This window comes from Danio rerio, chromosome 13, assembly GCF_052040795.2.
Source record: "Danio rerio strain M-AB ecotype USA chromosome 13, GRCz13ab, whole genome shotgun sequence".
NCBI lineage: Eukaryota > Metazoa > Chordata > Actinopteri > Cypriniformes > Danionidae > Danio > Danio rerio.
Genome location: NC_141033.1, coordinates 14,213,875 through 14,232,956, shown reverse-complemented (window position 1 = coordinate 14,232,956; position 19,082 = coordinate 14,213,875). Strand labels below are relative to the sequence as shown.

Genomic DNA, 19,082 nt, shown 5'->3' with positions numbered 1-19,082 from the left:
CATGCTCAGTTTATGTATGCGTTTGTGTTTAGTACATATCTGTGTCTGGGTTTCATACCTGCAAAGCTGGTTGCCCATGTGATGTTGAGGTTGAAGTTTTTCGAGGCATTAATGAACATGTCCAGATCGCGATTTTGCTGCAAGACAAATTCAAAAGACTTTCAGACTGAATAATTCACTGAATTTAAATATGTACCCTATAAAATGTATAGTAAGGTTAAAAAAAGGTTTAGTATTCCAGGGAGATGTCGAGCATGTCACTTGCTCTCGATGCAGATGTCACATAATATGTAGTTCATAAATAGTCTGTTTTAAAGTAAAAAAAAAAAAAAAACACTAAAGGAAAATAAATGAACAAATTTTTTCATTCTTTAGTCATTTTTCATTAAATTTGTCACTACACTATCACTAGCCAGTAGGTCAAGGACCAACAACCCTGTTCCAGGAGATCTACCTTCCTGCAGATTTCAGTTGCAACCCTGGCGAAACACACCTGCTTCAGGTTTTAATTAATTGGTTCAGGTGTGTTTGATTAGGATTGAAGCTGAATTCTGCTGGAAGGCATCTCTTCAGTAACAGAGATGCTGACTCCTGCATTAGATGATCAAAATAGGCATTAATACATACTTAATCTAAGATATTTTAAAAGTGAATTCTCAACACAAATTGTATTTTATTAATAAATACACCAAGTTTATATGCATAAGGTTGAATTTTTTGTTTAAAAATATAGTGAAAAAAGTAATAGTCTGGAATTTAATTCCAAAAAATAAAATAAAATAAAATAAAATAAAATAAATTTAATAATAATAATAATAATAATAATAATAATATATATATATAGATTGATAGATTGATAGATTGATAGATTGATAGATAGATAGATAGATAGATAGATAGATAGATAGATAGATAGATAGATAGATAGATAGATAGATAGATAGATAGATAGATAGATAGATAGATAGATAGATAGATTTTTTTTTTCTGTTTCAGGGGTATTCTACCAGAAACTTCAATTTTCAACTATAGAAAATGTGACAACCTGACCTTAAGTTTTTCCTCATCAAAAAAAAAAAAAAAAAAATCAAACAATTTTATGATAGAAAGCATCCTTGATCTTCTCCTCTGACAAATTATGTCACTACCTCTAGTCATAGCCTTAAAAAAATGTATGCAAATTTGACAGGACTGACAGAAATATGGGACGATTGTAAAACAGTATTTATTCGTAGAATTTGTTAATAATGTCATGCTTTTAATCAATTGATGTGAATGATAACAACTTAAGGGGGTCGCACACCAGATGTGTTGCTTGGTGCGGCACCACGGCAGGCAGCGACATGCATTTTAGAATTCTAAACATAGATTTTATCAGGATTCGCAGACCGGTGCCGCAAGTCAGTGGCTGTTTGCAGTGCCTAGCTACAACTCAAGACACTGTTTATATTTCTGCCGCACCACAGAGCACTATCTGAGTAGTTTCATATTAAATAACATGCAAATGTGTGGGTCTGCTGTGCGTTAAGTCCAACTGTCATGTGTGCGCCGTGTCGTGGCACTGAGTAGCTCGTCTGGTGTGCGACCCCCTATAAACTAGCTGTGTTTCTGAAGTATTTTTTTCTAAATAACAGTTTTTAGCATAACAAAACTATTTAAGCTGTAGGTTTAATGAGGAGGACAGTGACAGGGTTCGTAAATTTGTAAAGTGTTTAAACAATCTGAGAATCAAATGAATGACATATTAATTTTCGGACAACACACAGTAATCACCTATCGGTCTATTTTAGACATTTTGGGGGATAAAATACTTTTTGTACATTTCTGGTAGAATGTCCCTTCAATTACTTAAATAATTATTCCTTTGATGGCAAAGCTGAATTTACAAATGGTAAATTTTGGAAACAATTTGTTTTTAAGTAAATGTATTTTTTAAAGATAAGTTGATGAACGAGCTGATAAAAAATATTTATTTTAAATCATTTCCCACAAATCAAATCAAATTATTTTAAATCAAAACACACACAAACATTAGGAGAACATGCACACACAACTCCTCACAGAAATGTCATCTGACCCAGCCGGGACTCAAACCAGCGACCATCTTGCTGTGAGGTGACAGTGCTAACCACTGAGCCAGCGTGTCGCCCCAAATTTGTTTTAACTTTATTTATTTATTTTTTATAATTTAACGCTTGATTTATATCCATCGAGTACATGCACTTCTTCAACAGTGAAGGTTTTCCAGCACAACAAACCTCATCTGGAGTTGCCACAAAGTTAATAGCAGTGTAGTAGCGGTCGTCCTCCTGAGACAAACTGAAGGTAAACTGGTAATCTATCAGCAGAGTGTCTGTGTGTCAGAGATAGAGATATAGTTACGGCTGTGAAAGAGAATACATGTCAAAATCCTGCTATTTTCACACAGACTGAAACGCATGCAGCTTCATGCTTTCTCCCTGAATCCGTCAGCAAAGGAGGAAATGAAAGGTTCAGAAAATGACTGAATGACTCAAATAGCCACAACATGAGCTGCCCTGATCGTCAGCACAAACATACTCACAATAACAGGTTCCCTTCAGAGGATTGCCTTGATAGCGGTTCTCCACCTCACACCTGACAGACACAAAACAAAACAAAAGAGCTGGATGAAAATCAGAGTCGATGAGTGGGAATACTGTAGAGTCTAGGCTTCCCAATCCAGACCAAATGTCAAATTCACCAATTTTTACTGACTAAAAATTTCCATGATCTATAATGAATTTAAATTTGACGAATTTTCTGGTTCTGTGGATGCAAAAATTGGCAAATAATTTAGAGGAGCTTGGATTTTTATTTACTTTTTTTTCTGATTTCCTGCAAACTTTCTGCACAGGTTTCCAATCTTTTTGTTTTTTCATTGATGTATGCTTTTGAATAGTATTACATGATCTTTTTCTTTTCTCCAACAAGTTTTGATGCTGAAAAGTTTGAAAAAGTGATTTTCATTGACATTTTTAATAGTTTTAATTGGTATATTGTCAGGGTTGCGTTGTAAAATTACTTTATAAAAAGTCACTGCAAAATCAGTTATTTTAGGCTGTGGAAATCATGAATTTTTAACAAGAACATCCTAGTGACTGAATTTAATTGCCAACATTTGAAAGGACCTTTTAAAATTTCATGACTATGGGAACCCTGAGTGTCTGGTATACATTAGCTAACGCGAAGCTGAAAGTCTTTAAAACGTCGTATAATCTTAGAGAAAAGAAAAGCTCCTAATGGCCTGTTAGCCCATACTCTGCAGTGTGTTTGTTTTTCTTTATCCATGTTATCCATGTTGTAAATGTGCATACGCAGTAAAAAATTCAGATGTTTGAAACACTGCGTGCGCCGAATCCCACGCATATTCTCTTTGGACATCCGACTTAACGTGAAACTGAGCGCACGTGCACGTGCCCAAAACCCCTCCCTGTCTCCTCCCCTAATAAATATGGTAATGACTCTACTTTGGCAAAACCAAATAAAAAAGTAATGTCAATAGCAAGCTAAAAGAGAATCTTTGAACAGAATGTGAATTGGAGGTGCTCTTATAGGAGGTAAAGCGGAAAAATCTGTCGTTTGTCGTTGGAATGAGCTAGTTAAGTGATTTCCGCCCGTTTGATCGACAGAGACAAGAAAGCTACAGACAGCGTATATAAACAGCGCAAGTGGCGTACCTATCATTCATGAACTCGGTTCAAATCCAGCTTCTGATGAACTCATTCTTCTTTTTTCCCTACTAAATATCAGATTTTGCCTACTCTTCATCACGAGGAAGACAAGTAGGAATCGTTAATAAGTGTGTGTGTGTATTATGTTAAGCACATTTAAGCAACACATATTATTTGCAGATTTATTGAATGGAAATGTTTCCGATTCACGTAGCCTACGCAGATTCATCTTCAGATGGTGCCTTTATACAGATGTTACTACTTCAATGTGTTCCTTGTGCCGCCATTCATACCGCGGCGACGGCGTTACTTGATGCGCCAGCAGCATTTGACCGCTGGGTGGCACTTTAACCACAGATATTCAGCTTTGCCTTTTCACAATGCTAAACAGACTGTTCTGTAGGCGTAGCTTACTGTATGTGATGTGATGTGTTCAATTAAAATATAATTTTAATTTAGTTTTTCTGGTAATAGACATGCTCTTACATTATACTATGCTGTAGAAAAGATACATGGTGAGAAGTCAAAAAGCAAATATAAGAATTAAGTTATTAGCCTTCAGTGCCCGATTAAATTGCGTTGGGGTGAAAATAATGTTTTGATTTCTTTGACTATCATGAAAATGTTATTATCTCAAATCCTAAACGTGCGCATATGAAAAACAGCAAAATAATATAGATTATCGGGCCGGTAGAGCACATCACCTCACAGTTGTGAACTTGCGATCACCTCAACTTACATTTAAAATTTGTTTACCTGGTTTATTGTAAACTTTTTAAGTGCAAAGAGGATTCGTTTTGGAAAATACAATTGAAGAAATGAAAGACAACTAAAGTGAAAGCATAAACATTCAGTATAAATAAGTAGTCTTAAATAAATAAATAAATAAATAAATAAATAAATAAATATATAAATAAATAAAGCAGTCTTTTAGTCTAAATATAGAGAGATGAAGTTTGCTATTTTGATAGGACTAAGACAAGATATTTTCATTTATGTTTTTAATTTACGTTTTTATTTACATTTTCGTTGTTGATTATATTTTACTATCTCATTTTATGTTTCAGTACATAATAATAAACGAATAATGAAAATAAATAAATAATGAAAATAGGACATAAATTAAGTCTGGCAGGTTTATTTTTAATAATTTAGTTTCAGTTCCGTTTTTTGTTTCAAAACGTCAATGTTCTGCTTTAAAGTATAACTGTTTTGTTTTGTTTTTTTACTTAATGGCTCAGTAAGTTTTGTATTTTAATTTCATATTCAGTCACCTTGCATATGCGTGTGAAATATAATGCCGCATAACCGCGGAAAAAGAAGAAAAGGCTGTCAGTTAAAGCTAATCAAAATTAGCTATATTAAAATACAGCATTTATGTTAATACAGGCAGAGTGTGAACAAACTCAAGGCTAAGATATGCGCTTGCTTTTTAATGCATTTAAAATATAAATAAATGTTTTTTTTTTAAACTTTTTTTGAATGGTAAAGGACAATGCACATTATGTTATTGATGTAAACTTAGGCTAAAACTTACCATTGATAAACGTGACCTACCTCAAGCAGATCACTTAAAGTGTAATAAAAATAATGTTGCCGCAGGACATAAACGAAGTCCCGCAAGTTTATTTTTAATAATTTAGTTTCAGTACTATTAATTTTTTTTTCTCAAAACATCAATAGCACCTTCAATAATCTAAACATTAAAGATGGACCGCAAGATGTGTTGAGTGGCTATATGTGGTGAAGAACGATGGCAAAGCTAAGTGTGATTATTGTAATAAACTAATAAGTTATAAAGCAGAGAGTCCCGACCAACAGGACTGACTTAGCATATGCGGTTGGCTCATTCTTCACGAATATAGAATTAAAATAATGGCGCGTTAGGTTCATTGTGCATCCCGCAGGTGCAACCAACAAGGCTTGTGCATTTTAGTTTAACTTTTTTGAGCGTTATAAGCAGCTTGGTGTTAGTTTTTAATTTAATATATATTGAGCCGACACTAAGCAGCGCATTCTCTCCGCCTCCTCGTTTATAACCAGCGGGACACGCTACTGAAGCAGGAGAGACACTCTGTCGTTCATAATCTTAGCTGATGTGTCGGAGTCGAAAGAATATATCAAAGAGGAATGTTCTTTTTACAGTGCCGATATGTTTAATCTTTTTTCCCCTGTCATTTCTCTTCAGCAAATTATATTTTTAAAGCTGCTTGATTCTTTTAAAACCGAAAGCAGAGCCCGTCAATTGGTGTTTTTTCATAAGATACTCCTTTATTAATGTTTTATTTTATGAGTGTCTTTAATGTGCTTTTTAATAGTTTTATTTTATTCAAAGCAGCACCTAAAAGCGAATTTATCCTCAAATCGTGGCATGAGAGCGATGTCATGACGCATATATTGCCTTTTTTCTGATCTTTTTGCATAAAGGTTTTAATCAAAAGACAGGTAATTTAATTACTTTCGATGTGCTAAAATATTTGTTAAATAAATGTTATTTAAAAAAGGCATATGCAATGTGCTCTGACGGGTAAAATCAGATTCTTTCTCTCTTTTAAGTTCAAAGCAAATTTGAATGCCAAAGGATTTTAGATGCATATACAAGACTATATGTAGTATATTAACATCAACAAATTAATAAAATAAGTAGCAAATGAGAAATAAATGACAGACAAGTTGATAAAAACAGACATTATCTCTAAAAGTTATCAGAATTGCAAGATTAAAACAGCTGAATATAGGCCTAAAATAAATCTAGAAAGCTTGCGCACTGATATTTATTCTTTTTTTTTTCTTCGAATAACGAACAATTTCAACCGCGGGGAGATACCGACAGCTTGATTTGCAGTATTTTCTAACATGTTAGAAGCGGGCAGCGGACATCAGCCAGCCGTAGAGACGGGCCGGCACAAAAAAAACATGGCTGCCGGTGGGGAAGCGGCTGTGCCCTCAGCAGCTGATTGAGACGGAGCTGCATATCCAAGTGCACTAAATACTCCGAGACAGGCACGTGCACATAGGGCTCAACCTGTGCAGTGCACATGCCCTTTTTAGTCTTGGATAGAAAGTGCCCTTCCAAAATGATCAAAAGTGCCCCCGCGACGCGGCACACCCTCGGTCCCGCCCTTCAGTAGGCGCGCGACAGCACCGCGTCAACACCGCTCTTCAGTACGCGCGCAACAACAACCCCCAAACCCCCACCCCCCAACCCCCAAACCCCTGTCTTGTTTGTGAGACGTGACGCTGCACTGCTTTGGCGAAACGAATGTACAGTTACTTGTCATGCCAATAAAGCACCTCAAATGTGAAAATGTGAAAATAGCCTAGGCAACAAATAACAAATAGTAGTCTAATAATAACAAAAAAGGCCCTTTTCATTTTCATACAATAGGCCTATGTGTGGGTTTTGACAATATGTGTTTAATTAAGCTATAAAGATTTGTCTATCAGATGAAATGCATAGTAAAATATGAAATAAATGTCTCTTTTGCTGAATATTTAATTAATCTATATATTTAATATTTAAAAAATCAACTCCTTTTTGCCCAGAGAAAGAGGCGCGCGGCACTAGCGGACATGGGGTGCTTTTCCAAAAAAAGACGTAGGCTACAGTAACTTGCGGCTGAACTATGCACAGTTTGGGGAAAAAAAGGATATAGTGATGCATGTTTCCCAAAACCCCTAGTTTCTCTGTCGCAGATCCATCATTTGAATCACGTTATAAGTAAAACGCACATAATGATAAAGCACACCATCATCACGAGGGCAATTAAATAAAGACAACCTAAACATATTTTTAATTGTTTATTTATGTAATGTGAGTTTTTATAACTTTGTTCTTTAAATTATTTCAATATAACTTAGGCTATTCTATCGTGATGACACCATAAAAGGCCTTCAATGCATTGATATAGGTAATAGGGATACAATAAAAAGCCGATTTCACTATTGACCCTGTTTTTATGCATTGACGGCTTCCCAACGCCGCAATTCTGTTGCGCGAAAAAAAGCTGCTGCAAATAAGCAAATTTATGACAATACTCATTTAATAGTTTCATGAAAGTAGTAGCTGGTGTGCTTCATCTGCGTGATTCTGATTTGACATTCTTCCGCTAAACTTGCTGTGTTGAGGTGTAAATGGGCTATGCTCTTTGCTATTGAGGCTAACACATCAAGGTGTAAATGAGCTATAGTTCTCTTTGCAACTTTCAATTTTGAGGTGGGGGAAGTGGGAAGAGGCAATTCAAATGTACCATCTCTAAAAATAAAAAGCCCGCTTACGCGGCATTTGTGTTTAAAGATTATTACCTTATTTTTATTTTATTATTATTAATTTATTCATTCATTCGTTCGTTCATTTTCTTTTCGGTTTAGTCCCTTTATTAGTCTGTGATCGCCACAGCGGAATGAACCGTCAACTTATCCAGCATATGTTTTACGCAGTGGATGGCTTCGGGACGGAGTGAAAGGAAAGGCGGAATTTGCCCCGAGTCTGGGAAAGATGGCTTGCCGTAATTACACTAGTTTTCCTATCGCACACATGCGCCAAAATAAACAAATAAATAATAAAGGGAAAGAAAACATCTAGCCTTGAGGTCTTTTTGCTTATAATCGCCCTTATGTTTCCGTTTTAAATGTAAGGCTGTTGCATAAAATAATACAATTTTAATTTAAGTTACTTTGCTGCGTCCCCCTTGATGTTTCAATAACGCATAATAATCTACACACCATATTAAAGACACAGCAGACATAAAGGTTGTGTGTGAGAGCCCGAGCAAAAAAGGATCAGAAATGGATCACGCACGCACAAGAAAAAAGGCAATTATGCAACACATGACATGCATCGCTCTCAATTGACGGGCTCTGCTTTCTGTTTTAACATAATCAAGCAGCTTAAAAAAAATTTGATGAAGAGAAATGACAGGAAAAAAAGTAAAAAAAAATAAAAATAAAAAGATTAAACGTATCGGGACTGTTAAAAGAACATTCCTCTTTAATATATTCTTTCGACTCGGATACATCAGCTAAGATTATGAATGACGGAGTAGGCTATCTCTCCTGCTTGCTTCAGTAGCGTGTCCAGCTGGTTATGAACGAGGAGGCGGAGAGAATGCGCTGTTTAGTTTCGGCTTGATATATTTATATAAAAACTAAAACCGAGCTGCTTATAACGCTCAAAAAGTTAAACTAAAATGCACAACCCTTGTTGGTTGCACCCGCGGCATAAAAAACCTAACGCGCCATTATTTTAATTCTATATTCGTGAAGAATGAGCCATAAGATTGAGATCGTTGACGGTGCTCTCCAGCGGCAAGTTCCTGGCGAGTGAAAAAATTTGTTTGCAGAAATAGGACAAGAGGAAAAACATTTTAAATTATATAACAAGCATCGTATTCTTTCAAATCCTCGCCCAGTTTTAGTACAAGTTGTGTTATTTATATTTGTGGCTGTGAAGTTTATTAATATATATATATATATATATATATATATATATATATATATATATATATATATATATATATATATACCTGACCAGCGCTGACAGCAAACGCATAAAGGACAGAGTGAAGGAATTTCTACGGTCCACACGAACCTCTGTTAGCGCCCACCGACGTCTTCAGTATTAGAGACAACTTAAAAGAAAACATTTAGTTATTTTTGTATTTCTATTTGCTTTTTTTCCTCAGAATAAATATATCCTCTTAACCAACTGTATGACTGTTTTTTCCCGATTAGATTCCCGACCAGACAAAACAACAATAACAACATTATTATACATAAGAGTAGCATGTAGACTATAAAACATAAAACAGGCAACATATCGACTCATGCGCACACATGAGGCCCGTTGCCAGCCTGGTGAAAGGGATGGTTCTTTTTTTTCAAGTGGACCTTTTTGCAGTTATACGCCTCAGTTTCCATTTAACTATGAGATTTAAATACTACATTTTAGTGACTTTTTTGCTGGATTAGCCAGTCAGATGTCATTATAACCACACTTTTTGATGTACTAAAATATTTCCTAAAAAGTGCAGTTAAAAAATTCAAACAAGAGAAATTTTTAAAATACAAATTTATTAAATCATATGTCATTAGAAAAATAGCAATCTGTTTTAAAGTTTTAAAGTAAAAAAAAAAAAAAAAAAAAAAAAATTATATATATATATATATATATATATATATATATATATATATATATATATATATATATATATATATATATATATATATATATCATTTATTAGACAAAAACTCACTGGCCAAACCTTTGACAGCTTTTTCTTGTTTTTTCGCGGTTATGCGCGCATTAGCCTATATTTCATATGCATATGTAAGTTGACTGAAATTAAAATTAAAATACAAAACATACTGATCCATTAAGTAAAAAAACAAAACAACAATTTTACTTTAAAGAAGAACATTGACGTTAACATTATTTTATTATACTTTAAGTGATCTGATTGAGGTAGGTCACGTTTATCAATAGTAAATTTTAACCTAAGTTTATATTAAGAACATACAGTGCATTGTTCTTTACCATACAAAATAAAAAATAATAAAAGAAACATTATACACCATAGTCGCCTGTAGCCTAAAAAGGCCGCAAATCTTTTTAAATGCATTAAAAGGCAAGCGCATATCTAAGCCTTGAGTTTGTTCACACTCTGCCTGTATTAACTTACATGCTGTATTTTAATATAGCTAATTTTGATGAATTAGCTCTAACCTTTGACAGTTTTTTTTTCTTTCCGCGGATATGCGCGCATTATATTTCAAATGCATATGCAAGGTGACTGAAATTGAAATTAAAATACAAAACATACTGGGCCATTAAGTAAAAAAACAAAACAAAAGTTATACTTTAAAGAGAACTTTAAAGAGAACATTGTTGTTTTGAAACAAAAAAAATAACTGAAAATTATTAAAAATAAACCTGCGAGATATGTCCTGCGGCAAAATTATTTTATGAAGCAGTATTCAACTTAAGCTCTTTAGACCATGCGCCTGACCGTTTCTTAGTGTTTCACCACATGTCCTTAAATACATAAGGCCTATTTTTATTATTTTTCATTATTCGTTTATTTATTATTATGTACAATAATTGTGACATAAAATTAAATAGTAAAATATAATCAACAACGAAAATGTAAATAAAAAGGTAAATTAAAACATAAATGAAAAGGTCTTGTGTTAGTCCTACCAAAATAGCAAACACTGAAAATCTCTTTACATTTAGGCTAAAAGACTGCTTTAATTTTTTAATTTAGGCATACTTAGAATATTTGTACTTTCATATTAGTTGTCTTTAACTTCTTCAATTCTATTTTTCAAAAAGAATCCTCTTTGCACTTAAAAAGTTTAGAATAACAATAAATCGTGTTAACAAATTTTAAATGATTAATAAAGGAATTATAAGGCTTTGACTTATTGTTTAATCTCATTTACAAGCACAATAGCATATTTAAGGCTGCTGTGTGGGCTATTTCTGTCGGTTTGCATCCCGTCCCTTTGCGCCCCCTGGCGGCTCATTCACAAACTGCGGTCATACACTAAAAACAAAGCGGCTCCTATTTCAAACGGCGGCGGTATATGACGCGGCGGTAATAGTCACTTTGAACTCTCACCTACTGTAGCAATGTGTGTGCAGTAGATCGCTCGGATTAGATTGGGTGAGAATTGGCGATCGCTGCAAATTGTGCTTTGATGTTTAGCTGGTCAACTGTATGGTATGGAAACCTTATATACCAACTAGACATGCAGATGATCTCATCCTATACAGCTGCCATTGCACGGCTCAAAGATACTTTGTAGTGTGCAAGTTAACACAATTGCCTCTAGGAGTCGCCAATGGAAATAAAACAAGCACATACAAGAAATGCACGTACGCCCGGCATGAAGTTGGCGGACCAACCAACATTCTTCCATTCGATTCATCATTAGTAAATCCAAACGTGAGCCTGAAACCTGCCGTATGAGCTGCCCTGAAATTTTTGTACGTACGCAGCTTTGATACATGAGGCCCCTTTAAAAGCTTGTTAAAGTGAAAACATCTAATGAAAAGGCACCTGATCATTTTTATTAAATAATGGTCTAATAAATTCACTGTCTGAAAAATGTTTTCAATTTAAATGTAGAAATAAATGTATAAATATGATTAAATGATATAAGTGCTGTTAGGAAGTACACTCAATGCAACAATATGTTTGCAGCTTGTCAAACTACTTTTATAAAATGAGCTGAAATAACACAATTCTTGAGATTTTTTAGGAACAACTTAATTGTTTTATGTTCAATCCATTTAAATTTGCCAAGTTTTATGAATGAATTTGTGAATACATGAATAAATTTTACGGAACCCTGTATTTTTACAGTGTATGTGCAGAGGGAAGACAATAATATAAAAATACACATTAATACATTTCACTTTAACATTTACTATTTATTTTAACTGTTAAACTATTACTATTGAAAGCATTTAATATATTTCAATGCTTTAACATTTACTCAGTAACTGTAAAGAAGACATTTACCTGCAGCATAGGTAAAAAGTTTATTTAACAAAATTTAATAACATTGAAAAAAGCCACAGACCCTACACACCACAAAAGTGCACTAAAGATATGAATACTAGGATAGATACTAAGAAGTTGATTTTTTTTTAAATGATTTTCTTCCTTTAATGTTCTCCCGTCATTGTATGTTGACTCCTCACATTAAGTTCAATGTGAAAAGACAACAAACAACTCAGTTAACCTATAATTAAACTAAAATAAAAATATTTTTTTATTTGGTGCACAGAAGCTGTGAATTAGCACTTTGGCACAGACTGTACTGTACAGCAAAACACAGTTTTGTAAAGTATACACACTGCAGTTGTAGTGTGTCTGTGTGTGTGCACTTACACATGGCAGCGGTCTCCTTTGATGCCCTTGGTGGTACAGAAACACTTGCCATTGTTGGAGTTGCACATGCTTGCGTGACCATTGCACTTACAGGCTGCAAAGAAGCAACACACAGTGAGATCTTATCAAACAGCCAACAAAAGTCTACTGTATTTTGGAAGGAGACTTACGCTGACAGCTGCCTCCGTTTGTGGGGTCGCCATAATAACCGGAGATGCAGCTCTCACACTGTTTGCCCGTGGTGAGATCCTCACATCTCTCACACACACTTTCATTCACACACGAGCTGTGGCCATTACACTGACACGCTGCATCAGAGACAAAAACACTCATTAAACATTGAAGTTACATATAAAACATTATAAACTTATCATAAAACACAAGTTAAATTGAAATACAAGTTGCTGGGTCAAAGACAAAACAATTTTTAATATCATAAAAATAATATGAAATACAGTTTTACTGTGATATACTGTAGTTTGGAATGTTTTTGATTTTATTTGTATCTTATTTGCATTGTTCAATCTATTTTTGACTTTTTTAACTTTAAAAGGAACTTTGTTCATTTAACATGCTATTTTGAACAATTTAAATTGTAAAAATTTAATTAAATGTAGCGTTAATTAGTTATTATACTGAAACTTAATAGACAAAAACTCTATTTTAAAGTCTATTGCGAAACTACAACGAGTTTCTTTTCTTCTGTTAAACAAAATAAAAACATATTTTAAATTGTAATGTATATTAACCTTTGCCGCCAGAAATAATATTTTACTCAATTGGATTAGTGATAAATCTCCATCAGTTAAAGGTTGGCACAAGATTAGTTTGTGTTTGAGTTAATTCCCTTGGAACATCTTACCTATGTTTTACACAAAAAGAAAAACAAAAAAGAAAAAATTCAAGGTCCATATATGGATTATTTGGAACCTAGTCTGTCATATCATGCTAAAAGGAATATTGTAACTGTATTGCAATCTGACAAATAAGCAATGTTTTTAGCCTTTTTCTGATCTGTTTTAATTAGGGTAGTCCTGTTTTATATAAACAATGTGAGCTTTTCTTTTCTTTTTCCCATTTCCTCTTCATTGTTTTGTGTTGATATTACTCTCTGCGAGTCTTTTGAAGATGTATTGTCTTTATTATTGCGAAAATCCAATAACATATATATATATATATATATATATATATATATATATATATATATATATATATATATATATATATATATATATATATGTGTGTGTATATATATATATATGTATATATATATATATATATATATATGTATATATATATATATGTATATATATATATATATATATATATATATATATATATATATACATATACATATATATATACACACATATATATATATATATATATATATATATAGTGTATATATATATATATATATATATATATATATATATATATATATATATATATATATATATATATATACATATATATATATATACATATATATATATATACATATATATATATATATACACTATATATATATCCCCTTCCACTGAATTGGCTTTATCACTGTCTCTCCTCTCCACAAATAGCTGGTGTGTGGTGAGCGCACTGGCGCCGTTGTCGTGTGGCAGCCGTCGCATCATACAAGTGGATGCTGCACACTGGTGGTGGTGTGGAGAGACCCCCCTCATGATTGTAAAGCGCTTTGGGTGTATGGCCATACACAATAAATGCGCTATATAAATACACATTACATTACATATATATATATATATATATATACATATATATATATATATATAAATATATATATATATATATATATATATATATATATATATATATATATATATATATATATATATATATATATATGTGTGTGTATATATATATATATATATATGTATATATATATTTATATATATATATATATATATATATATATATATATATATATATATATATATATATATATATATGTGTATATATATTATTTTAAATAAACAATTAGATAAGCAGTTAAATAAAAAGCTTAAAACTTGATTTAAAGTCAAAGTTCAAATAAATTTTCACTAAACATTAATTCATTTCATAAAGAAATGACATGAGCTTCACCTGGGCACTGGATGAAGGACCAGTTGTAGTTGCCCTCCACTGGGCACAAGCTCACGTTCAGCATTGGCTGAGGAGCAGGAAGGATGGAAGGTCCTGAAGTGGACGGGGCATGAAACAGGGTCTGGACTGGACCCCGGTAAGAGCCCTCTATACATTGACCCCGGCCCGTATTACTGGGGTCAGTGCACCACCCACATCCAGGCTGGTCCAAACAGTGGCCACACGTCTTGTAACCAGAACAGTTTTCCGCTGTGGTAAACACACACACACACATTCACTTAACAAACATTTTATGCAGTGCAACAACCTCAAACTTAGCCTTTGACTTTCTATTAATCTGAATGGATTTTATGTCAGTTGTAAAGACTTTATACATTATGAGTCAATAAACAAACGATGTGGTATTGTTCAGTCTTCCATTTACAAAAAGAAAACAGCTTGACTGTTCTGAATGAGAGGCAGACATTAAATGATCTTACTATAGGGCTCCTTGGCATACTTTATCCTGATACTGTGCATCCGGAAAGTATTCATAGCGCTTCACTTTTTACACATTTTTTTTTGTTATTGCAAAATAGATTAAATTAATTTATTTCCTCAACATTCTACACACAATAACTCATAAAGACAATGTAAAAAACAAAATTGTAGCAAATTTATATAAAAAAAAGAAGAAGAAAAAAAACTAAAAAAGAAAATCACATGTACATAAGTATTTAAAGCCTTTGCTTAATATTTTGTTGATGCACCTTTGACAGCAATTACAGAGTCAAGTATGATGCCACAATCATGGCATGCCTGGCATGTCTGTCGGAATTTTTGCATATTAATCTTTGTAGTACCTCTCAAGCTCTATCAGGTTGGATGGGAAGCGATGGTGTACAACCATTTACAGATCTCTCTAGAGGTGTTCAATGGAATTTAGATCTGGGCTCTGTCCACTCTATGACATTCACAGAGTTGTTGTGAAGCCACTCCATTGATATTTTGGCAGTGTACTTTGGGTTATTGTCATGCTGGAAAATTAACCGTCGCCCCAGTCTGAGGTCAAGAGCACTCTTAAGCAAGTAGTGAATCAGGATGTCTCTGTACATTGCTGCATTCATCTTTCCCTCTATCCTGACTAGTTTTTCAGTTCCTGCCAATGAAAAACATCCCCACAGGATGATGTTGCCACCACCATGCTTCCCTGTGGGGATAGTATTAGCCTGGTGATGAGCGGTGCCTGGTTTTCTCCAAACGTAACGCCTGGCATTCACTCCAACGAGTTCAATTTTAGCCTCATCAGACCAGAGAGTTTACTTTCTTATGGTCTGAGAGTCCTTCAGATTCCAGGCGGGGAATGGCTTTTGTCTGGCCACTCTACCATACAAGCCTGATTAGTGGATTGCTGCACAAATGGTTGTCCTGTAAGGTTCTCCTCTCTCCACAGAATATTGCTGGAGCTCAGACAGAGTGGCCATCAGGTTATTGATCACCTCCCTGACTAAGGCCCTTCTCCTCGATCACTCAGCTTAGATAGGCAACCAGCTCTAGGTAGAGTCTTGGTGGTTCCAAACATCTTCCACTTACGGATGATGGAGGCCACTGTGCTCAATGGACCTTTCAGAGCAGCAGACATTTTTCTGTAACCTTCCCCAGCCTTGTGCCTCGAGACAATCCTGTCATGGATGTCTACAGACAATTCCTTTGTCTTTATGTTTGGTTTGTGCTTTGACATGCACTGTCAACCCTGGGACCTTATACAGACAGGTGTATGCCTTTTCAAATCATGTCCAATCAACTCAATTTACCACAGGGAACTCTAAATAAGCTGCTGGGACATCTTAAGAATGATCAGTGGAAACAGAAAGTTCTTGAGCTCAATTTAGAGCTTCACGGCAAAGGCTATCAATACTTATGTACATGTGATTTTCAGGTTATTATTTGGTTTATTGTTAATAAATTTGCAACAATTTCAAAAAATATTTTTTCACATTGTCATTATGGGGTATTGTGTGTATGTAGGATTTTGAGGAAATTAATTTAAATCCATTTTGGAATAAGGCTGTAACATAAAAATTGTGGAAAAAGTGAAGCAATATGAATACTTTCCAGATGCACTGTAGGTCAATCACACAAGAGCTGGGAAATATGACTATGTGTATCATATGAACAATCTATTTCTTAGTACTGGGTTGCGGCTTGAAGGGCATCTGCTGCGTAAAGCACATAACACTGTAGTTGGGGGTTCATTCTGCTGTGGCGACCCCTGACAAATCAGGGACTAAGCTGAAGGAAAATGAATGAATGATTGAATGAATGAACAATATAAAAAGTCTTTTATACTGTGGTGTTGCAAAATACACTGTTTACTGTAATACTTTTTTGTAATTTATATGAGCGCAATATTACATGTCATTACGGGAATGCAGACATAAACATGAATAACAGCATTGTGAGAAAGTTGCAATGTAGTACAATGTTTACATTTTCCATTTATTTGTATCATTTTTTTTTATTATTTCTTTATACATATTTATTTATAGGGGTTTTCAACCTTTTAATGGATAAAACAGTGGAGAGTATTAACAGGAAATCACAAATATTGAGGGAGCAGAAAGAGTGAAAGGATCAGCCAAAAAAATTTTTAAACTTAAAACCCGGAATCTAACTCATGCGTGACATCATGCGAAGCTTCTGGGTCCAAGCGCCACATCAAACTATACGGGGAGGCTCATCAAATGATGATTTTACATAAAATTTATTTCAATGTATGATATGACTAAAAAGTGGTCATAAACATATATTTTCTTAATTCAAATGAGTAGCGGCTTGGACCCAGAAACAGTATTTTAAACGTCACCGATACGTCACAACTTAACAAGAGGATAGACACGAACACATTTTCACATTTTTTTTTTTTTCCAGATATTTTTTTATTCTTCCATTTATTTTATGCTAAGCCTGTAATCATTTGTTTTGTGTTTTATATTCCATACATTATATACAATCTTAATCAAACATTTGCCCTGAAGTTCTAACTATTAAAGAAATTGTTATTTACATGTGGTCAATGTATATAAACTATTAATTAATTGAATATACAGAAGAAGCATTACATCATGATATATATTGTTATCAGAATATGAGATGACATATGAGATTTTTGTTAATTTATAAGTTATTGAATAATATATTTATTACAGTATTTATGCATCTTTGTTAATGTTAGTTAATCATAATAAAGTTTTTCACTGTTATTAAATGCTAACTCACTGTGCATCAACAAGCATCAATTTGGCTTTTAATAATGCATTAGTAAAAAATGTTGACCTATGATTAATAAATGTCATGAAAGTATTGTTCATTACTAGTTCATGTTAGTGAACACATTAACTAATGAAAGCTTATTGTAAATCGTGACCTTTATTCTTATAGAAATAGCTTGGATAACCTGAAAAACACAGAAAAAACATATATTCTATGGTCACAACTAGGGCTGCAAGATATTGAAAAAAATCTGACATTGCAATATTTTGTTTTTCTGTGATATGTATTGCGATATAATGCATCCATACAATGTCATCAAATGGTTGAATAGCACTACTTGGAAAGAATTTATAGTCACACTTTATTTTAAGACTCACTTCCCGCTATTGGTCAATGATTAACTACGACTTCTGTTTCTTCTAATTTGGTTCTTATTAATAGATATTAAGGTTGCTTAGGTATTAGGTTAGGCTTTTTCAATGTTAAAATTACACTGCAATGTTTTTGTTTAAATAACTTAATACAATTATCCTTTGTTAAACTTCCAACCGGTAAAATGAATACTTAAATCTCTCCCAGGCCTAAAAAACATGCAAATGATACAATTTCACTCCATTAGGGTTAAACTCTGCAATAATTTTACAAATCAAATTGCATATCTATACAAAATCGATGCTATAACAAAATATTGTGCAGCCCTAGTCACAACAGTGTGTTTATTTGTTTAATCAGATTCTAATCTCTAGATCATGCACAGATTTACCCTACAGGAGGTTTTTTTTTTATTTCACAGTGGATAAAAAAAAATTATTGTCACTGATATTGCTATTTGAATAAATTACAGATAATACTTTGATTTAAAATCATTTCGCCGGCATACGTACGTGGGCAGCTGTTCATAGTGTACCACTCCATGCACTGGCCATAGGGGAAGGAGGGCACATAAGCGTTGGAGTCGACACACTGCCTCATGTTACTGCACCACATGCACTCAGAGCTCCCACTGGTACATTCACTGCAGGATGAGCGCAGTGCACAGGGGGTCCGGCACTGCTTCACACTGTGGTTCGCTGCACAATAACACAAACGTTAAAGAGATTCAATGAGCAATACACACAAAAATGTTTTTTAG

General features: G+C 33.7%; 1 protein-coding gene and 1 long non-coding RNA gene across 3 annotated transcripts in view; one reads left to right on the top strand and one right to left on the bottom strand.

The window, feature by feature from the left end:
* atrn (attractin) overlaps window positions 1-19,082 on the bottom strand; it is a 176,136-nt gene that overhangs the window by 65,241 nt on the left and 91,813 nt on the right. For both annotated transcript variants that reach the window (XR_015505497.1, NM_001353962.1), the window contains exons 17-23: window positions 18,835-19,020; window positions 14,699-14,947; window positions 12,763-12,900; window positions 12,593-12,686; window positions 2,564-2,616; window positions 2,259-2,353; window positions 59-137 (exon numbers count right to left, since the gene is read on the bottom strand). Coding sequence is in view for 1 of the 2 variants with exons in the window: in NM_001353962.1 (NP_001340891.1) it covers window positions 59-137; window positions 2,259-2,353; window positions 2,564-2,616; window positions 12,593-12,686; window positions 12,763-12,900; window positions 14,699-14,947; window positions 18,835-19,020 (894 nt within the window). In the remaining variant the exon portion in view is untranslated. The remainder of the gene's footprint in view (window positions 1-58; window positions 138-2,258; window positions 2,354-2,563; window positions 2,617-12,592; window positions 12,687-12,762; window positions 12,901-14,698; window positions 14,948-18,834; window positions 19,021-19,082) is intronic.
* Window positions 2,184-12,318, top strand: LOC147834147 (uncharacterized). The gene is made up of 2 exons (XR_015505814.1): window positions 2,184-3,946; window positions 11,324-12,318. It is a non-coding gene; the product is annotated as an uncharacterized LOC147834147 (long non-coding RNA).